The sequence below is a fragment of the Mesoplodon mirus genome (genome assembly GCF_964341445.2).
Source record: "Mesoplodon mirus genome assembly, chromosome: 16".
NCBI lineage: Eukaryota > Metazoa > Chordata > Mammalia > Artiodactyla > Ziphiidae > Mesoplodon > Mesoplodon mirus.
The window spans coordinates 65926297-65949619 of NC_138992.1; the positions used below are offsets into that span (position 1 = coordinate 65926297).

A 23323-nucleotide genomic window follows, 5' to 3' on the forward strand; every position below is an offset into this window, starting at 1 on the left:
CTGTATGTATTTTATGCTTGAATTTAAAAGCTTTTATAAAAAAGAAGCATCCTCTCTCTCCCTATACCTCAGACTCCAAATCCTGCACCAGTTGCTTGGGGTTGCAGGGATTCCTGATCTAGATGGCCAGGACCTGGGAAGGATGAGGGACATGAGGTTAGAAGGTGGCCTGGGGAAGGCTTGCATTCTGTCCAAAAGAGGAACTTTGATCTTAGCATTTCATGCAAGAATTCTGAGCAAATTCTCTCTCTTGAGAAATACTGTAAAGGGGGGAGTGATATTTGATAGTGCTATTCTTCAGCTCCTCGGTGGGTCAAAGAGGCTTCTCATTCTTGGTGTTATTGACCTGGCAACCTAACCACCTTGTACCAAAATGTTTCTACACGCAAATGTTCAGCCTTTTCTAAATTAGACACAGCATCTGTTTGTGTTCTCACAACAGATTATATAGAATATGTAATATATTAAAACTACCACATGAGAATATTCTCCATATTTTGAATGTATCTTCCCATCAGGAGTTATTTTCCTTGTGTCTTGGATTGGAGGATGTGGTATAGTGGATCAGTGGTTCACAACCAATGATGAATTTCCCTCCCAAGGGACACTGACAATGTTGGAGACATTGTTTGATGGCCACAACAGGGGTGGGGGATGTTATTGGCATCTAGTGGGTAGAGGCCAAGGATGCTGTGAAACATCCTACATTGCACAGGACAGCCTTCCACAGCAAAGAATGATTTAGTCCAAACTGTCAGTGGTGACCCCATTGAGAAATCCTGTTAGCGGGTTGCACATAAGCTAAATCGCCAAAACTAAGATTACAATTCCCAGATAATAGATGTCTCTGAATGTCAACCAGAAACCATTAAGTTCTGTTCAACTTGTTCAAAAACATTCCATCAATATGTAGGCGTCTGTGTTTCTGCTAAGATATTTCGGTCACTAAGTGGCTTTAAATATGAAAATATTTAATAAAAAATATACTCCTTACTTAGCTGAGGTCCAATAAGGGAGACCTGGGTCCTTCTGGACAAATGGAAAAAAGAAGGAATGGACAAAAGGAAGAATCACCTAAACTCTTTTAAATAGGTGCCATCCTGGAAAATATTCTTAGAAAATTTTATGAAGCTTCTACTCTTTGAGGAAGGATGTCTAAACCTCTTATCAACATGCACCTGCACCTCAGTGGCAGAAGTCCAGTGAGCCCAAAAGACTAAAACTATGCATACATTTTGCAAAAATAGGCAGAGTGGTTATCTTTCTTTTTCCTCAGTAGATTATTTTTCTTGGGTTTAGTCATCTGAAATAATGGGGAACAGAGGTCTCCTCACCAGCAGAATGCAGTAATCTTCTAAATGTAGAAATTTCTGCCCTTGCCATGGAATACTGCTGAGGCCATTGGAGAAGATGTTAAAAATCTTAGCACATTCTCCATTAAGATACCTCATTATGGTGTTTACATTCCTTTTTTATCGGCTCCTGCAAGGAGAATGTCGTCATCAGTGAGATCAATGAATAAATGTCTGCCAGGTTCTGGAGCCTGGTTCCTGAATAGCCACCCAGTGTGGCATTTGCTGCAAATGTGGCTTTCTGCATTCCTGAGGTAAGGACAGCAGGCTGAAGCCAGGTCCAGCACACAGCACCACGTTGCCCGGAGTGCTTCAACTGATGGATTAAATTATTCACAGGCAACTGGAAATGGGAGAGTTGTATACTGGTTTCAACACACTTCTTTTCCTCTCACTGGTCATACAATACTTCTCTAACTCCTTGCTGAAACTAGTGCTTTTATACCACTTGAAAATGTTTTCAAAGGTAGTCCGTATCACTCTCGTTCACCTTAGAATATTCACCTTTTAGTATTTTGAAGGTGTTTATTTTTCCTGCTTTTTGGCATTGGTGGGAAGTTCCACCTCAGAATTTCTACATCTTAGCCGCACCTGGCTGAGCTCTGCCAGAAGCCTGTGTAACCTTAGAAGTCACGAAGCATTCTGAAACTGTTTCCATTCCCACAAGGGATAAACACACAGAGCAAGAGGAGTCATTCTTTCTGAATTAAAGCGTTTCTGAACTGATCCAAATGGGTTTTAAATACCTTGAACCTAGCTGCCACTTAAAGATGTATGCACTTAAAGATCAATAAGATTAACTTGATACTGTTGCAGATCTATGCTTATTCAACATTGATGCAAGAAATAGTGATTAAGTGTCTGTTATATACAGGCACGTTGCTAAATACTATATTTGTAGCTCTGAGCAAGACTGACTTGGGCCCTGCCCTGTCAAGCATTTTGTAATTTATAGAAATGGGTGTCTCTGAACTAAAGTGAAGAGAACAGAACACTGAATCAGCCTCAGAAGATGTATTTATCCCAACAGAGTCACTCCTTGCTGTATAACCCCAGCCTGACCACTGAACCTCGCTGGGCCTTCCTTTTCTCGTCTGTATATGGAAATATTACTGATCACTGGCTCATTGTGAGAATTAATCAAGGGAAATAATGTGTTCTAAAACATATTGCAAAATGCAGCATGTGACAAAGAGTAGCAATATTATGATTAAATATAGCTATTCACCAATGTGCCTAGTGTTCTCCAAATTGATGACTGATAATGTTCAGACAACGTGTCAGTGTTTCTAAAGGTTTCAATGCAATGATATAAGTGATAAAATTTCTCCATTTAACCTCACAGGAATCTGCAGCTCATAAAGCTGTGAATGCGCTTCAGTCGGTATACGGCGTACAGTATCGATACGGGCCTGCTTCCAGCACATTGTGTAAGTTTCCTATGGATGCTGTGTTGGAATCATCTCTTGAACCAATATCCTGTGTAATGACCTCCCTCAAAAAAACCCAGAAAATGTGTTCCCCCCTAAAGTGAAAATTTTGACTACCAAATTAGCCAAGGAAGATGGAGGGAGTTCATGTCTGATTAGTTTTACCCTGCTTGACAGAAATCACTGTACCAATTGAAAAAATCCTAAGCAGAGAATATACTAAGCATGTAGTAAAGACTACAAGGTTGAATTGAGATCTTATGACAGTGCAAAGTACGAAAATGGGCTCCTTAAGCAGTTGTAACTACTGCAAAGGTAGAAATGGGCCTTGAGAAGATAATGATGTAATGTTTGAGCCCTTGAAGGAGCTTCCCTTTTATCCTTTCCTTCTACCATTCTTGTTATGAAATTCTGTTTCTTACATAACATCTTCAACTGAATTTCCCCTTGAAAGGTAATTAAAATATTTCTTATTTCATATGAAAGAAAGAGCCACCAGGTATATGGAAAGGACTTGGACAAAGAACCAGGAGAAATGGATTCTAGTCTTTTTTTTTTTTTTTTTTTTTTTTTTTCTTTTTGCGGTATGCGGGCCTCTCACTGTTGTGGCCTCCCCCGTTGCGGAGCACAGGCTCCGGATGCGCAGGCCCAGCGGCCATGGCTCACGGGCCCAGCCGCTCCGCGGCATATGGGATCCTCCCAGACCGGGGCACGAACCCGTATCCCCTGCATCGGCAGGCGGACTCTCAACCACTGCGCCACCAGGGAGGCCCCTGGATTCTAGTCTTAATTCTGCCACTAGTTAGATGTAATCCTGACAAAGATATGAGTCCTGGGCTTCAGTTTCCATAACTGTTAAATAAGGAATTGGACTAGATCATTTCTCATGGCCTTTCAAACTCTAAAATTCATTGACTATATGACTTAAAATCTAGTGAGAAATCATATATTTCTGAATGTCTAGCAGCGTTCCAGGAGCTTGCCGTGATCATATGGTAGTTAGTACTCTGTGAATGTCTACGCATGCATATGAAGGTATATACACACATTACATATATATGTATACATAGTGACATCTGATTATACTTTTTAGTGAGGTAGCAAATTTCTCCTTGATTTCTTTAATTTACTCATCATTATATTCCTAATCACTCACTTTCTTCAGCCTTCAGCAGAAATGCTTGGTTTGTTAATTAACACTGTTTATCATATAAGTTTATCCTAGTAATGGTAACGTCTTACGTATCAGAGGATTTTTCTTAAGTTCATGATCATTGGTCTAATGCTGACCTTTTTACAACTGTTTTTTAATAGAGCCACCTTGAAAGGGGAAAATGTAGTGTTTTAAAAAAATCACATTACCAGTTAATGCCAACAGAAAATATATTAAAAACCTAAAGACATTAATTTTTTTAAATCTTACTCTCAGTTCACCTTTTCAGCTTGGTATCAAGGCACAGTCATAGTATTATGTTTACCAAGAACAACCTGTTACCATAGAAATGAGGCTGTCATATCACTATGATGTAAGTGTTGGCAAATATTGTCTTTGACTTTGGCTACTATGACTACTATTTGCAGTTCCAGTGAATCTAACTCAGAGGGACAATGAAGCCACAGCCTACCTTCTGTCTCCAACTGAAGCAAGGGGGGCCTGGGAAACAGCAGAGTCATTTAATTGTCATCGTCACATAATTCTATCTCTAACTGGCAAAAACAGCATTAAAAAGTGGTATCATTTGAGTGGGAAATTTTTTAAATAATAAAATGGTGTTATGTCAGGCTGGATCATATATATTTCAGGAAGAAAAGTATAGAAAGAGTCTTCTATGAAAATTCATTCATTTATTAATTAATGATTTAAAGCATGTTAGGCTAAAAACTGCATACTAGGCACTTCGGGGTGTAAAGATGCACAACAATAACATCTAATATATCCTGAGCACATTATTCAATTTTTGCAACAACCCTATGCAGTAAGTATTATGATCCCTTTTTCAAAGGGGAGACTGAGGCACAGAGAGTCACGGCAGGTGCCAGGATCAGATATAGCCCAAGCCCGAAAGCACCTGCACTTTCAACTCTGTGCTGAAAAGCTGGAGCGTGTAAGGTCATAGGAGCCAGAAGGCGAGAGTTACCAGAATGGATTGTCAGCTAGGTTAAATGCTGCTGAGAGGTTGAACGTGAGATCTGAGGGGAAAGAAAAACAAAAAAGGAGATGAGGCCTGCTGTCATGGGTGACCTTCAAGAACAAAGGTTTCACAGCCTGGTAGAGGCAAGAACCAGACAGAAAGCGGTTGAGGATACAGAGGCAACATACATAGATCCTCTTTTGAGTTCTAAACCAAACGGAAGAAGAGAAAGAAGATGGTATGTAATAGGGTCATGAGAAGGAAGTGCTACAGGACAGCAGTGCTTGGACATTTTGGTGTCCAAAATGCAAGATGCAAGGTGGGCTTGGGGGGAGGTTTACTAAGAAACAGGGTCCTAGAGAAGACAACAAATGAGATCAAACCACACCAAGTGTAAAAGATGAGCAGCATTTCTTCCTGAGCTAGAAGGAGACAAGTCAGGATTGCGATGTAAGCAGAGGAGGTGATGGGCTAACTACCCACGATGAGTATGGCGACAGCGGTAAAGTGAGGGGCAGGACCCGAAGAGAACGAGAAAAGGTTCTGTAAGTGAAGGTCTAGAAAAAGGAGCCCAGAGCACCATTGGTAATGGAGAAGCACCACAGAGATGAGCACGAATTTCCAACAAACACTTTCTCCACCTACCTTGTGAGGGAGAAAACAGAGAAACTGGACTAGGGATTGAGAATTAGCAAAACAAAAGCTGAAAAGGACTAGACAAAGGGTGTGGTGAGAAATTCAGTGGAGTAATTAACCATGCCCAGCTAGAGAGTTCAATGAAATTATAAGCAGCCCGGGGGAAGTCTGGAAACTGTAATAAGTAAAGGCAAAGAACAAGTTCATCAGGCGTGAAAAAATGGGGCGAGAAGAAGAAAAGAGGTTTCCTGGGATCAGAATTTCAATATTCTAGACCTTAGAAAAGGAGAAGAACTGAGTGAGAAGAAAAAAAGTCCACAGTGTGATTATGTTTATTGGTGAATAAAGTGAAGGTGGAGAGAAATGATATTGGAGTTGCAGCTAAGAAAGTGAGGTCATCATACTAGAAGAGCATTACTACTTAGACGAGCTCCTCACAAAACAAAGTTTCCATAACTGGCAGAGGCAAGACCCAGACTGAAGGTGGCTGGGATGATTTATGATGATAACAGGTATGATTTGTAAGTTCCATGAGCCTGATGCTAAGGAACTCAGCTTAAACTGCTCTTGTTGAAAGGGTATTTAATTGGAAAGGTTTAGTACAGCTTAGTAAGCAAGTACTATATATACATTTTGAAAATTATGCAGACTCTTTAGTGAAGCTGCCTTTTTTTTTTTTTTTTTTTTAACTTTTAGATGTGAGCTCTGGTAACTCAATGGATTGGGCCTACAAGAATGGAATACCCTACACATTTGCTTTTGAACTACGTGACACTGGGCATTTTGGCTTTTTACTCCCAGAGATGCTCATCAAACCCACCTGTACAGAAACCATGCTGGCTGTGAAGAATATCACAATGCACGTACTAAAGAAGTGTCCCTGAGATGCCCCAAGGGGCAAGTCAACCTCCAGAGAGAGCTGGTTCTTCACAAGAGCTGCTTGGCAGTGGGTGCAAATTGTTTTTAAAGAGAAGGGCGATTACTGAGAGCGAACTTATCTGGGGACTTTAAAAGGACCTTCTCATGCAGTTCAACTTTCTGTGGCAATAAAAAATGGTGGAAAAAAATTAGAGTATAACCTAGTTTGTTGTAAGAGAAGGCATCCATTTTCTGCCCCTTTAGAGTCTTATTTGATTAAGTGGGGAGGGGAGATTTTCTAGTTCTTTGGTCTCAAGAAATGTACATATTGAGGATTCCACTTCCATAAATCTCATATTCTCAATTAAGATCTAGGCTACTGGGGCTTCCTTGGTGGTGCAGTGGTTAAGAATCCGCCTGCCAATGCAGGGGACACAGGTTCGAGCCCTGGTCCAGGAAGATCCCACATGCCGCGGAGCAACTAAGCCCATGCACCCCAACTACTGAGCCTGCGCTCTAGAGCCCGCGAAGCCACCGCAATGAGAAGCCCATGCACCGCAACAAAGAGTAGCCCCCACTGCAACAAAGCCCACGTGCAGCAACAAAGACCCAACACAGCCAAAAATAAATAAAATAAATTTTTTTTTTAAATTTTATAAAAACATCTAGGCTAGTTGGTTGATCTAGGCTAGTTGATCTAGGCTAGATCTTGCTTGGTTTCCATGTAAAATGAAGATTTTTGGAATGGAAAGAACTATATTTCTTAATATAATAAATATACAACTTAATAAGACCTCAGATTATTTACATCATCCCCTGGCATTAGTGCACCAAACACCTATAAAAATGTAGCATGGAAGAGCACTTCTATTTATACTTTGAGAATGCCACTTAAAAAAAAAAGAGGAAAAGCCACACAGTGTTAAGAGCTTTATACTTATTAACAATCTCACCAATTCCTGAAATACTATGAGGTGGATACTATTATCATCCCCATTTTTCAGATGAAGAAACTGAGGTTTAAAAAGATGATATAGACTCCCATTTCCAGGAATATGACAGGATGAGTATCTGGACTGCTGGAAATAACTAAAATTTCTGGACAAAACATAACTTTTTAAAATCATCTTTAAAACATCAGACAAAGAAGTAAGGAAATCCCAGGTCAGGCATTGAGTGAAGGCAGGGTCCTAGAAAGGTAAGACATACTCTGTTATCCCAAGAGCGTTTGTCAAATCAACTAAGTGCAGACTGATTTTCACAGCGTTTTGGAGAATGGGCATGAGAACAAAGCCCAACACTAACTAGTCCAAGGTGGGAAGTCTAACAGCAGATTCTCCTCCTACCAGAATTCTGGGATTCCAAAGTGCTAATCCTTCGGTGTCAGGGCAAACTGCAAATAAACCCCCATACTACTTCCAATGGACCACAAGGAAAACTGACCATTTCAGATTTTGGCAAGCGTAGAGAGGGGAGAAATTGCCACTGAGAATTTGGAACCACAAGTCAGCCCTCACCCAGGTTTGTGGCACAAATTCAGATCACCTAGATGGTCTGATAAACCTCTAGCCAAGAATTTAATTCTGATTAATCCCAGATTGGTTATACCCTCTAAGTATTTGGTAGAAGCAAATCCTCTCAGAGGATTTATCTGACCAAAACACTTTATGAACACCAGGATAAAGATATGAGCCTAAAAAGTTCCAGAAAGAAAAAGAAATGATCACAAGGAAATGAGGACCAGAGTAGCGTGAAACTTCTCAACAGCACCACTGAAGCTTGAAGATGATGGAGAAATGCCTTTAGAGGTTTGAGGGAAAATTCTGTCCAAAAAATCAATACCCAATCAATGAAATGTTAGGATAGAATATAGACGTTTTCATAAAACTGAGGTCCTAGGGCTTCCCTGGTGGCACAGTGGTTGAGAGTCCGCCTGCCAATTCAGGGGACACGGGTTCGTGCCCCGGTCCAGGAGGATCCCACATGCCGTGGAGCGGCTGGGCCCCGTGAGCCATGGTTGCTGAGCCTGCGTGTCCGGAGCCTGTGCTCCGCAACGGGAGAGGCCGCGGCAGTGAGAGGCCCGCATATCGCAAAAAACAGAACAAAACCACTGAGGTCCTAGATATTTACCTTTCTCTGGAAACTCCTGAAGGATATGCTCTACCAAAATGAGGGTGTAAACTAAGAGAAAGCTGTAGAACCCCAGAAAACAGGAAATTCAACATAGGAGAAAGGAATGAAAAAAAATCTCAAGATAAAGAATCTGAAAAAGAATATATAACTAAATCACTTTGCTGTACACTTGAAACACAACACTAAATTAACTATACCTCAGTTTAAAAATATATAAAATTATAATTTACCTCTCCATTAAAAGAAAACTCCAGATAATGGTGAAGGAAAAAGTCCCACTAACAGCATATGCCAGCTTTAGAGAACAACTAACTTGAAGTAGGAGGAAGAAAACTAAAGACTTTAGATGAAGTTCTCCGAAATAAATATGAACCGGAACACTTAAACACATTCAAGGCAATTTACTTATATCAAACGTTTAGGGAGGACTTCCCTGGTGGCGCAGTGGTTGGGAGTCCGCCTGCCGATGCAGGGGACGCGGGTTCGTGCCCCGGTCCGGGAGGATCCCACATGCCGCAGAGCGGCTGGGCCCGTGAGCTATGGCCGCTGAGCCTGCGCGTCCGGAGCCTGAGCTCCGCAATGGGAGAGGCCACAACGGTGAGAGGCCCGCGTACCGCCAAAAAAAAAAAAAAACCAAAAAAAACAAAACAAAACAAAAAAAAAACATTTAGGGATGAGTTAGTAATAAAAGCACAGAAACCAAACAAACCAAAAAGAATAAAAATTTAAAAAGGCAATTGTTAAGTCTGGTGAAAACAATGAGTTATACAAGAGAAGAAATATAGCCTACTATGTGATTACCTATAAATAATACGTATATAGTTAACATGTCAGCCCTAAATACTGATTTAACCAAAAACTGTGATGTAAATATGAGAAGGATAGAAAGAAGTAAATGTATGTGAGAGGAGGGGGGATAGAGTTACATCCTCATCTGCCATAATAAGTCAATAAACAACATCTCAAACAAACAAAAAAGCAGTATCTGTATGTTATTTCAAAATAAGAAAGTAAGTACTAGAAGACCTAATTTTAATGATTAAGAATTACTGAGGGACCTGGGAGTTAGGAAGGATGGAGCAGGGGACTGCTGCTTTTAATATAAGCCTAGTCATATTATTTGACTGTTTTTAAATTATGAAAAATATCATGGAGTATATTCCTTTTAAAAAAACTCCCAACTACTCACCAATCTTTCTGATGTTTATAAAATGTACATTGTTTCAATTAAAAGATCAAAATTAAACTTAAAAGATTAAATAAGATTATCTGTGGAATGCATAGCACAGAACCTAAACTATAGTAGACAACCAGGAAATATTAGTTTTGTCTATGTTTTACAAATCTAATTTATCTTGTAGTCCCTCTTATACATTTGCAGGAATGGATCTCAGGGAGGTTTGAGGCTTAGTGCTGCTAAGGGATACTACACCTGGGAATTTAAACTTCAATTCATCCCATCTGGCAGTAAATGCTCAGAAATGATCTGGCTTTGGGAGTTGTTTTATACTACTTATTTCTACCCACAGAACAGGTGAAGGCTAAAGTGTCCAGAAACAACCAGGAGGGCCAGAGGCTTATGAAGACCCCCAAGAATGGGAAGAGGCTGCTTCTCAAAGGACCTGGCAAAGATGCACACAATCAACTAGAGTCATCTGGCGGCCTTCATGGACCCCTGAGGAAAATTTTCCCTTGACTGGGAGTGTGCCGTGTGGCCCCTGCTCTGTTAGCTGTGTCCAGATCCTTTGCTCCTGTCTTTTGATGCCTTTCCAAACACTGTCACTCCTGTAACAACCAAACAGGAGTCAATTCTTGAATATTCAGGGAGAAAAAAAGAATTTACAGATAATCCCCAAAATTCATTTCTCATTGTTTTTTTGGGTTTTTTTGCGGTACACAGGCCTCTCACTGTTGTGGCCTCTCCCGTTGCGGAGCACAGGCTCCGGACGCGCAGGCTCAGTGGCCATGGCTCACGGGCCCAGCCGCTCCACAGCATGTGGGATCTTCCCGGATCGGGGCACGAACCCACGCCCCCCGCATCGGCAGGCGGACTCCCAACCACTGCGCCACCAGGGAAGCCCTTTCATTGTATTTTAAACTTCTACCTATTCTATACCCTCTACAATAAGATCTGTTAGCAAGTTAATATCAAGAACTTAAATTTGATTATTTATCCCTGCCCTTCACATAGCGTAGGTGCTAAAAGTAATTTTTTCAAAGTGAAAACAAGGGCAACAGAAAATATAGAATCTGAATGATCCACAAACTAGCTGGGTATATATTTTATTATCCACAAATAGAGTCAAGATGAAATTTTGCCTTGATGAACCTCATGTAAATTCTTTTCAGTGCTTATTCTCACATTTCAGTAACACTATATTTTACAGCTCAAGTTCTATAAGTGGGTATTTTAATATTTATAGGCTATTTTCATTCTTAATCTCTTTAAACTAAGCTACAAAACATAATGTTGGGTGATTTGTGTTCAAGGCACTCTGCTAGGTGCTGGGTATGAGGAGGTGCTGGAGACAAAATGTGTTAGATTTATGTCTATACTTGCTAAGGAATGTAAAAGTTAACTTCAAGCTAAAAACGGCACCTGCATTTTTAAAAATAGTTTGACAAGATACATCCCTCATCCCTCACTTTTATTAACAGTAATTTTGTAAATTCTGGTTATGCTGAGTTGTAGCTCTCAGCTTGGCTTTAGTGAGTGTTTTCATTTCCAAGGTCTGCCGAAACAAAGCATCACAAATTGGGTGGCTTAAAATGACAGAAATCTGTGGTCTCACGGTTCTAAGAGGATAGCAGTCCAAAATCAAGGTGTCAGCAGGGCCATGCTCCCTCTGAAACCTGAAGGAGAATCCTTCCTTGCCTCTTAGTTTCTGGTTGATTGCTAGAAATCACCAGTGTACCTTGGTTTACAGCTACTTAACTTCAAACTCGGCCTTCCTCTCACATGGTCTTCTCCCTGTATGTGTCTGTATCGTCACATGGTGGTCTTCTTATAAGGCCACCAGCCATATTGGATTGGGGACCCACCCTACTTCAGTATGACCTCAACTGGTTCCATCTGCAGTGACCCTATTTCCATTAATAAGGTTGCATTCCGAAGTACTGGGGGAGTTAGAACTTCAACATATCTTTTTTGGGGGGAGGCAAAACTCACCCCAGAACAGTGAATAAATATCCTGAGATACTGATGTTAATGAGTGTTTACAGAGCCAAAAAGTGGTGACTCTTGGGAGTTCCCTGGTGGCCTAGTGGTTGGGATTCCGGGCTTTCACTGCTGCGCCCCAGGTTCAATCCCTGGTCAGGGAACTGGGTGATGCAGCCAAAAAAATTAAAAAAAAAAAAAAAAAAAGTGGTGAATCTTGCTTGAGTTTAATCTTTTGTTCTCAAGGCTGTCAGGGAATAGATGCAAATAAAACATATTTTTTAAGTTCTAACACTCCCAATGAGATTGTTTTTAATAGACTATTAATGGAAATACAATGATTCACTATCTATAGTTTACTTTTTTAAATACTAAAATTATAATTCAAATGATGACTTACTTAACATGGGAAATTTGTTCATTTTAGGTAGGGTTGTATATTACCTTAGTTCCCGATAATGATTTAGGGCTGCTGCATCATAAACTGTATTTACAACTAAGTTATACTAGATCAAATCTAATTGATTAAATCAGAATTCTGTGCCACATTAATTAAAGTATGCTGTAGATTAAGCAAAGTAATTACCTGAGCGATTGCATTTAATGGAATATTTTTATGAATCAGAATCCTGCATAATAAACCTGAAAACAGCTACACTGAATACCTAATATATTTCACAAAACAAACTGCAATGAGAACTGCTAAGACATTTGAACAACGCACATGAAAATACAGGCAACTTGAAGTTCTTCTAAATCAGACTCTTAGCTCTTCATTTCCAACGTGCCACCAATCCCCCCACCATGTTTTTGCAGTTATGACTTTTAGGACTACCTCCTCTTTCCCCAGTGGATGCCCTATGGGAGTTTCTGCCCTGGGCATCCATGCTTGTTCTGACAGCCCAGGCCTGCGGAGAGAAGCATATCAAATAACTCAAGATGTTATAGTGTATAAACTCTGGAGTACTATTCACCTTATAATTTATGAGTTCACCTAAGAGGACAGCTTCCCACAGAACAGTGAAACAGTGTTCTAAGTTTTAAACTGACCCAAGAGTAAATGCTTCTCCAGTTGGCAAGAATTAAAAGGTAACAGGAACACCCAGCCCCTCCATGAAAATGAGCCAGCAATTCAGTGTACATGCTCTGGAGGAAATACTTTGAAACAACCAAATGCCTGGTGTTAGGTTCAGTTACTGAATTTCTATTACAGCTATGCTTCTGGCAGAAGTACAGATCCCTGCTATCCTAGGTAGAATTCTTCAGTACTTTAAAGATGTATTCAATGTTGTAAGGGAGGCTATCTGATATCTGCTCAGCAGAAATTGTGTTGCTGGCTGTATTCAGATCCAACTGTCTATCTAAAGCAATATTGGTCTGAAATCTAGTGTAAGGTTTTCATTTGGTAGAGCAGCAGACAGGAATAGACACTTTAATGGCTTTGTGCCAGGGTCAACAGAATTTCGTAAAAGAATATTTGAAGTAAGCGTCACTGCACCTGGCACCAACTATCATGGGAGATACATGAGGATCCCGAAGAGGTGGCACCGAGCTAACCAGGAATGTCCAAGAATCAATCAATTTTTTGTGACAATAATAGTAACTGAATTACTGTTAATTAAAGAAATAATTCTGTACCGGGAACTTGAAATCAAATTAATTTTTTTTTTAGACTCATGAATACTAGCCTTTAGTTTTCCTTTAAAATGCTTGGGGGTCTGTTCCTTTTATCATCTTTAGCTAAGCTGCTTTTATATAGACGACTTTGAGTCACAGTCAGCAATTTCAACCACAGATCGTATAGCAATCTGCATATTTTGTTAACCAATTAAGTATTCCAAGTATTTTTTAAGTATCACTACTAAAAGTGTTTCTCTTATGCCTGGATCCATTCTTCTTCTTTTAAGGGCAAAAGAGAATTCTAGATTCGCCTGTCTTAATCTCATTTCTCTGCCTCCCTCCAAGGTGAGATCTTCCTTGGTAGACCCGTTCTTGTGTTCTTAAGCTTTTGCGATGGGGAATTGGGAAGAAAGGAGAGGAAAGCAGAAGCGGAGCAGAAGCCTCCTTAGACAAATGGGGACTTTCCCAGGGACTTTGAAGGCAGGAGGTTCAAGGCAGCTGCACTTTGTAGGATGATGGACAGAAGAGTAAAGAAGGAATTTTAAGAATCATTGCTGAAGATTATATATGGCTTTGGGGGTATTCAAAAAGGCTTTGAAATTACTGGGCCATATTCATTTGAATATATGAATATACATTATTTGAGAATGAACCATTTGGATCCTAGTTTTATAAAACCGTACCAGCTGTTTATTATAATTTTTGTGTGGCTAGCACCTTAGAATGCCCTTGCCATGTCCAGGGAATATGAAGTCTTAAGAATCCTGTCTTCCCAAGATGGAACCCAGAAATAAGCCCGATATCACTTACAGATTACAAGCATGTTACTTAGGCTGCCCTAATAATAATTCAGTTACATAAGATAAGCTCTCAAGATCTGTTTACCACATCATGCCTACAGTTAACAATACTGGATTATACACTTAAAAGTGTGTTCGGGGTAGATCTCATATGTTCATAATTTTTTTAAAAAATCCATATAGGAAATTTTTTAAAAAATAAAAAGAAGTGAGCAACTTGAGGAAGGAGGCACCACACAGAATCCATATGGTGGCAAAAAATAGCAGCCAACCAGACAAAACTAAGATACACGCACCCCTATGTTCATAGCAGCACTATTCACAATAGCCAAGACATGGAAACAACCTAAGTGTCCATCGACAGCAGAATGGATAAAGAAGATGTGGTACATATATATGCAATGGAATATTACTCAGCTATAAAAAAAATGAGATAATGCCATTTGCAGCAACATGGATGCACCTACAGATTGTCATACCAAGTGAATTAAGTCAGACAGAGAAAGACGAATACCATATGATATCACTTATGTGTGGAATCTAAAATATAACACAAATGAACTTATCTATGAATCAGAAACAGACTCACAGACATCGAAAACAGACTTGTGGTTGCCATGGGGTAGGGAGGGTGGGGGAGGGATGGATTGGGAGTTTGGGCTTAGCAGGTGCAAACTATTATATATACAATGGATAAACAATAAGGTCCTACCTACAGCCCAGGGAACTATATTCAATATCCTGTAATAAACCATAATGGAAAAGAATATGAAAAAGAGCATATATAGATATAGGGACTTCCCTAGTGGCACAGTAGTTAAGAATCTGCCTGCCAAAGCAGGGGACATGAGTTTGAGCCCCAGTCTGGGAAGATCCACATGCCGCAGAGCCACTGAGCCCATGCGCCACAACTACTGAGCCTGCTCTCCAGAGCCCACGTGCCACCACTACTGAAGCCTGCTCACCTAGAACCCGTGCTCCACAACAAAGAGAAGCCACTGCAACAAAGAGTAGCCCCTGCTCGCTGCAACTAGAGAAGGTGCAAGCACAGCCACGAAGTCTCAACGTCACCAAAATAAATAAATAAATAAACTTATTTTTTAAAAGTTTAGGTGGAAAATATGTGGGATTATTAAATTAAAACTTAAAAAAAGAACATGTATATATAACTGAATCACTTTGCTGTACAGCAGAAATTAACACATTGTAAGTCAATTATACTTCAATAAAATAAATTTTAAAAAAACAGGAGCCAAACTCATGGGGCAGAAACAGCAGTGGGGGGCAGGGGTAACAGCAGTGAAGGCTGCGGTTAAGCTCTGCAGGCCTGGTCTGCAGCCTGTAGTTGGACGTCATCCCCAGCCTCTTAGCTTCGAGCTGGTTCTCCCATAAATATTTACATAATAAACTCCTTTCCTGTTTAATCAGCCAGCACCAATTTCTGGTGCCACACAAAACGTTTTATGAAGACGCTTTTTGGTTTACCTATGAGAAGAATGGCTCAGTTTTCCGAAGGTACTCTGCTTTTATATTTAGCCCAGGCATTATTTGCCACATAATGTTACTTGTAGATTTTGATCAGTGGCTTTTAGTTCAAAGTTAGATTGTGTTTCCAAAATATTAATGAAAATGCCATGAGTAAACCATGGAATAAGTTGTGCTCAAAATTCCAAATGTAATGGCTCTCGTAAAGAGAGGACCCAATGAGACAAGATGTTTGGCTTTATATTTAGAAAAGAGTAAAGATTCTGATTAGCAGTCCAGGGTCTCTAAGTCATACTCCAGAGGAGTCCTCCTTTAATTTTTATCTGTAAAATAGGGATAACAAGACCGGTATTACAGGTATATTGTGAAGGACCTGAGCCCCACATCATTCATACCAAGCACCATTCTCTAAATTTTACAAATATGTAAGAATATAAGGCAGGAGATGCAGGCAAATTTTACTAGGCCAAGGGGCGAAAGAGAGGGGAGGGGTGGTGGATATTAATCTAATCAAAGCTTGCAGAGATCTTCATTGATTATGGGTAAATGATCATTAGGATTCCACTGTGATCTACTTTTATCACAATCAAGATACTGGACACCTTCTTTAACGAAAGGAAATTCTTTTTTTCTATAGCACACTGTTGACAAAGTAAGTCAACTTAGAAGAAAAATATTCCAGTAACTATCTCATCTAAAAGGAGGAGGAAATTATTTAAATATAGGCTTTGATGGGAAGAAATCTCCCTATTTGGTACTCCTGGGTAATAAAGATTTTATTCTTGAAAGCCTAAACTAACAAGACTAAAATAGTTACTGGATACACTTACCATTCTGCATATATGACAAATAAGCAACGTGCCAGAGCAAATCCACGTCCAAAGGAATTGATGTGTTTACCCAAATGTTTATTGAGCAACTACTCTCTGCCTCCTGACAAGGTGATTCACAAGCAAACTCATAAAGAAGGTGTAAAGTTGTCATCAGTGCCTTCTCTCTTGGCAACTTCTCTGTCTCCTCTGGATATCCAGCTCCCTCTGCCGCCTCCCACTGCTCAGGAAATCCCACTATCACCATCACTATCCCCAGCTGAAGCACCCATCTCTGGCCTGCCTTTCCAGTCAGGTCTCAACCTCTAGATTTCTCTCCACTCCTTTGCCTACCAAGACTGACCCTTCTGGTGTGTCCTGGAAGGAAGTGCTCTTATCTGTCTTTTGGAGGGTTATTTAGCTCCAGCTGCCGTGACAAAATACCACAGACTGGGGCTTTCCTGGTGGTGCAGTGGTTGAGAGTCCGCCTGCTGATGCAGAGGACACAGGTTCATGCCCCGGTCCAGGAAGATCCCACATGCCGCAGAGCAGCTGGGCCCGTGAGCCATGGCCGCTGAGCCTGCGCGTCCGGAGCCTGTGCTCTGCAACGAGAGGGGCCACAGCAGTAAGAGGCCCGCGTACCACAAAAAAAAAAAAAAAAAAAAACCCACAGACTGGGTGACTTAAAATTCATTTTCTCACAGATCTGGAGGCTGGAAGTCCACGATCAAGGTTCCTGGCTTGCAAACAGCTACCTTGTCTTTCTTTGGTGCATGGTATGGGGCGGGGGAGACAGAGAGAGCAAGCTCTCTGGTGTCACTTTTCATAAGGACACAAAACCTATTGGATCAGGGCCACACCCTTGTGAACTTATTTAACCTTAATTGCTTCCTCAGGGGCTCCATCTCCAAATACCTCCACACTGGGGGTTAGGGCTTCAACACGAATTTGTAGGGAGTGGAGACACACAGATATTCAGTCCATAACAGAGGGGAAACGGTTAACTCAAACACAACACATGATGAAAGGATTTCAACCCTCTGCACAGAATGCACCTTCTGGCAGGGAATAATTGCTTAATAACCATGGGAAAGAATTTCTAACACTTCAGGAGGGTAAGGACAGCCTTCACTTACCACATGCTTCCTGTGTCTACCCGACTCCACTGGGTGCAAAGCACTCTCTCATCCTGGTTTGCAGTTTTTTTTTTTTTTTTTTTTTTTTTTTTTACTGTTCCTGCTTCTTCAGCGTGGGTCATGAATATGCAGTAAACCCCTCCACTGGTGGCAGGGCATGTGGTCACACACTGCATCCCCAGACCTTCAGGCCACAGGCCATTTCTGGTCCCGAACCATGCCAGGGTTTCAAGTCCGCAAATAAAAAGGAGGACATCCTCTCCCCTGGTCTGTAAGTACACCATACAGCCATGTCTGGATTGTATTCCAAATTCTCTAAATCATTTATGCTTGTGCATACACAGCAAGACACACAAACTTCCATATTCTTGACCTCTTAAGTTTTTCCTTCTATATTTACCTGCCTTTGGGGGAATTACATTACATTATATTACCGTGTAGTAGATACAGATGGTATTTAGAAATCTTAAAGGTGGGAGAGGGTACCCGGCTGGTGGCCTCAGCCCGGAACTTGGCGCCGCAACCCTGCACCTCTCCCGCCCTTGTCTCAGTCTCTGCGGCCCCAAGCACGGCGGAGGCAGCAGCGCTGTGGGCCACTGTATCTGGAGCAGAACAGAAAAATTATTATGCCTGTGTTCCCTGGGGACTCATTAGACATTGGACAGTGACATCTTCTAGGACTTAGGCTGGTGTGTGCAGACTGGTGCCTAAAATGGAAGTAGATATTAATGGGGCATCCAGAAGTCCCCTGACCACCCTGTCCTTGCCCTTGGCCGAGGTGAGCTCCCCGGAAAGGCAGAGGCAGAGAAGCCCCGCTGTTTCAGTGCTCGCCGATGCGCCGGACTGTGTCAGGCTACCAGATCCTCCACGTGGACTCTATCTGGCTGGCTTCACGACAGGTGAGGAACTCCCAAAGTTAGCCCAGAAGTGCACCGGAGGTGAAGAAAGTAAGGGAGAAGCCGTGCCTTCCTTGCGCTCGGAACAGCTGGATGCAGGACTTGCTCATTCCTCTCCTTTGTATAAAACCAGAAGTAGGTACTATGGGCAGTAGGAGATTCCAGCTGTCAATGGTAGGAGGCGAAAGCGGATGCCCAGCCCAGGAGACAAGTGCACTAAATCTTTACCTTATGAACCTTAAAAAGGCCCTCCGTGGGCCTCTGCCTCTTTGTCTTCTTAAAGGTAAGAGGGCTCACTCCAAATCTCTGGACTATCTCAATCGAGATAAAATGAACACCAAGGAACCACTGACACGGAAGTGCTACAGTACCAGCTTGAACACTTAACCCTGAGAGGGGACCGGGTGTTTGCTAGGAATAATACATGAGTGACTTGCAGAGAGTGTAAACCAGTTTAGGTCAGTCTATGCTTGGCTTGAAAATTCCACTGTTGTACTCTGTACAGGACTGCTTACATTATAGATGGTTAAATCAACTAAATGTTCCTGGAACATAAAAACTGGATCAAATTTTGAATACAGGAATGAAATCACAGGTACTTGAGGCAAAATCATTCTAGAGCACACAACTGCAAGGAAAACAGAATGTTGACCATTCGTTTGCATAGCATTTTAGCTAGGAAAAAAAAGGCTTTAGTACAGTAATATCATCTTTAAAATTCTAATACTCAAATTGGGAATGTTATCTTCTTGGTTGTTGCTGACTTGGTATGATTCATTAGAAATTTATATCTTAAGTACTCAAGTACTTCTTTAATCTCTGTATTTTACTATAAGATATAAGATTTGTTTTATGAAATTTAGAACTTGAACACTGCTAAATCGGACTTTTTATTTTTAAATATTGAGTTTAAATATTTTATAACTGGTTTTGCACTGAAAAAATTAACATTTCAAACTGACAAGAGAACAATCTTTTTTCACTTGCCTCAGTAATATTATTGAGCAATGAATTTTTAGTTTCTGCATGAAGTTATTGATCTCTGTAAATTATTTCTTTATAGCATTATTAAAGTGTGTCTTCATAAAATTAAATTGGGGATACAAAATATTTATTTTACAACGGGTGGGGGGAACTTTACCGGAAATTTTCCAACATGAAGTTTTCATAAGTTGATAAAAGTTTCCTTAGTGCTTATTTTCTAATTTAAAATTCATCTGGAACTTTAAAATGGAAAGGATTCTTTAAATTGTGGATTATAGGTATAACACTGTTTGTATCTGAATGTCCTGTAAGTGAATGGAACTCTAATAGAGGAATTCATGATTTCTACTCTCAAATGCTTAAACTAAGTATGAAGTGATACCATTCAGCATGGCCTCGGGTCGTTTCAGTTTTACTTCTGTGCAGCACGGGCACGCACTGAAATTCCAGTTTCTAGGATTAGTGCAGGAGCCTAAAGTGCCTCTACAGTTTTAATGAGTTAATCCTGGATTACTTAACAATTTATGTCAATTGCACCGGTTTAATTTGTTGCTAAAGGAATAATGCCCTGGCTTTAGTAACAATTGCAGCTCAACTACCCCTGAATATATTTTGGGAAAAAAATATATGTAATTTACCTTTTGTAAAAGTTTCTATTTCTTTTTTGACTCTTGAAGGTGCAATTTATTACTGAATCGGCATTTCTGGCAGCATAGACCTCCTTTTCTTCTTTTATAAATTTATTTATTTTTGGCTGCGTTGGGTCTTCGTTGCTGCGCGTGGGCTTTCTCCAGATGCGGCGAGCGAGGGCTCCTCTTCGTTGCGGTGCGCGGGCTTCTCATTGCGGTGGCTTCTCTTGTTGCGGAGCACGGGCTCTAGGCACACGGGGTTTAGTAGTTGTGGCACACTAGCTCAGTAGTTGTGGCTCATGGGCTCTAGAGGGCAGGCTCAGCAGTTGTGGTGCACCGGCTTAGTTGCTCCACGGCCTGTGGGATCTTCCCGGACCAGGGCTCGAACCCGTGTCCCCTGCATTGGCAGATGGGTTCTTAACCACTGTGCCACCAGGGAAGCCCAGCATAGACATCTTGGTTTTAAATTTTATTTGGGGGGCTGTGAATTTCTAAGGTTGCTAAGATTTCTTAGCAATCTTGCTTATAAAATAAGAACACCTTTTAATTAAATGAGTGGGTCATTCCTGGTGCAGTTGTGACTTTTCTTTGGCAAGAATGAATGTCAAATTCTAGAGCAGAATAACTATTAGAAAACCCTAGGAACTCTTAATCAACGTTTATTATACTTTCACTGAGGCAAATCATGTGAAAGAGCCTTGGGGAAGTTGGCCTATATCTTACTGAGTTGATCAGATTTCTTGGTGGGCTGGAAATTTTCAGCTGTTGTACATTTTAAAGTAAATTGCACCATTGTAACATATTGTATTGATGAATGATCACTAAGATTAACTATATCTATACAGTCATTAGTTTGACAAGAAATAGAATCCTGTCAGATGCCAAAGAGCTGGCATTTTTACATTTAATGATTAAGCACCATTATTTACTGACGATTTACCCTGTGGAACTGTATTATTTCTAACTATGAAATAAAAGGGTGATGTAAACACACACACACACACACACAAAGAAGTCTTAAAGGCTGCTTTGCTTGTACCTCAGAAACACAAAAGGAACCAAGATGATTAACATTACTTTTTTTTTCCTGTCCTATTCTCACATAGGAATCTGAGCAAGTGCTATCTCAGCAGCTACCTAACCATAACAACTATTCTTAAACATGAAAAAAAGGTCTTCCGGAAATTTTATTTACCAAATATCTATGCATTTACAAAGAATCTCAACAACGGATTTTGTGATAATACTTGAAAAGTGGTTTTAGTTTTATAAAGTACATTATACTTTCTAGTAATTTGGCAATATCCCTGGAAAGATAGTAATATCAGAATGCTACCTACACAAGAAGCCTAGTTCAATAATTACTTGCTGATTAATTGCATTACAATTATTTCTAAAAAGTGAGACAGACTATTCAGGTGATTTGAGTATGGTTTCTTGTCCAATTAGGGGGCAAAGCTGAGAAATAAGGTAAGTCCTCAGGTGTTTTTTTAAAAAAACTTACAGAAATTTCTAAACAGGCAAATGTACTATAACATAATAAACTTCATGCTCCCATCACCCAGTTTCAACAATTATCACCATTTTATTTTGCCAAACATTTCATCTTTCCTTCTGACTTTTTTCTTGGTGCAGTATTTTAGAGCAAATCCTAGATGTATTTCACCCATAAATATTTTGGTATATATCTCTAATACATATTTTTATATTTATATGTTTATCTTTATATTTTACATGTATTGGTAGTAGATCAACAGTTTCCAAGAAAGTAACCAAAGGACTTAGACACCTAACAAAATATGCTAGTACCCTTCTTTCATTTTTTTCCTCTATGTATTTCTCTCCCTCAAAAGAGGAAATCCAAATCAATTTTAATAGGTCAATAAACAGAAAAGTAAAAAAAACAAAACCCAGTAATGTTGATGGCAGAACTTTAAAATGTCAGCTTTAAGGTTACTTTAAAACATTTCAATATGTTCCATTTCCATGAAAAGTACAAGCAAATCCCACTATTTTCCTCCAAGAAAACAGGTCCCTGGAAAAAGTCATAGTGTGGAAATTCCATTCTGGGTACTCCAAAACTCCTGAGGTTGTATAAAGGCTATGTGTATATAATTTGCTATGGAAATTGTGGTGGTATTTAATAAAATATAAATTATTCCTGGGTGTCTCACCTTGTTAAATATTTATTTGGTATGTAATTTAACAAAGGTTCTCTGATATTACTATTTTATGGGTTTATCAAATTTTTAATTTATTCTAATATGGAATTTTAATTTCACACTCATTAAAAGGCAATCCATTCACTACATAGGCAAATAACTGACCTGTAGAGTAGCCATAAAGCCTGGCAATAGAGGCAACCATATATAATAAATGGTTTATTGATATTACATGACAATACATTATGTTTGATTGTTGTCCCTTATTAATGATGCATAGTTTAGTGTGCTGGGCAGGATGGCAATGGACGGGATACATTAACACTGCATTTCTAGCAATCCTTGTACATACATCTGTAATGCGTTGCCTCCAATCATTAGTCTCAAATGATACCTGGAATCAACAGAATCAGCAACGCCTGGGAATAATAAAAACGCAAATTTTCGGGACCTCACCCCAGACCTACTGAATCAGAAACTTGGGCTCAATTGTCTGTTTTAACGAGCTCTGCAGGTGATTTTGATGCAAGCTAAGGTTTGAGAACCACAGGCTCAAATTATTTGTGCCTGATTTTTACTGAACAAAAAAACAAACCAAAACCCCTGCCCTTTCAGCATACCCCAAGCATAGAGTTGCTAGATTTAGCAAATAAAAATACAGGACACCAGTTAAATTTAAATTTCAGATAAAAAAGTAAATTTTTAGTATAATCATGTCCTTACAGTTATGTTCCATGTATATATCCCACTTTTGCAAGGGATATGTAAGTATCTCCATGCATACTTATACTAAAAAATTATTTGTTGCTTATCTGATATTCAAATTGAACTTTTCATCCTGCGTCCTGAGCTTTTCTGGCATCCATACCCAAGGGTGTTCTGATCTAGCCAGCATTCAGCATACTCCACAGGGATATGTCATCCAATCCAGTTTTAGAAATTATCACCCCTACCAGCCTCTCACCACTCTGGGGTCATGTTCTGGTTGCTCTCCGAGTGACCTTCCCTCACCCGTCAAGAGCACGCACACTAATTGGTGTATGTTTAACATGGGTCGAACAGGACAGAGTCACCTATATTTATACTTGTGGCCACTCTGTAGGT

General features: G+C 40.1%; 1 protein-coding gene and 1 pseudogene across 2 annotated transcripts in view; both read left to right on the forward strand.

Annotated features, from left to right (window-relative positions):
- Positions 1-6507, forward strand: part of CPA6 (carboxypeptidase A6) — a 273469-nt gene extending 266962 nt beyond the window's left edge. Inside the window, exons 10-11 of the mRNA XM_082600904.1 lie at positions 2698-2782; positions 6247-6507. Coding sequence (XP_082457030.1) covers positions 2698-2782; positions 6247-6434 — 273 coding nt within the window. The 3' untranslated portion in view covers positions 6435-6507. The remainder of the gene's footprint in view (positions 1-2697; positions 2783-6246) is intronic.
- An 11552-nt stretch (positions 6508-18059) lies between these two features.
- LOC309792174 (macrophage immunometabolism regulator-like) lies at positions 18060-18872 on the forward strand (annotated as a pseudogene). Its single transcript has one exon. The product of its transcript is annotated as a macrophage immunometabolism regulator-like (transcript).
- Positions 18873-23323: the final 4451 nt, after the last annotated feature.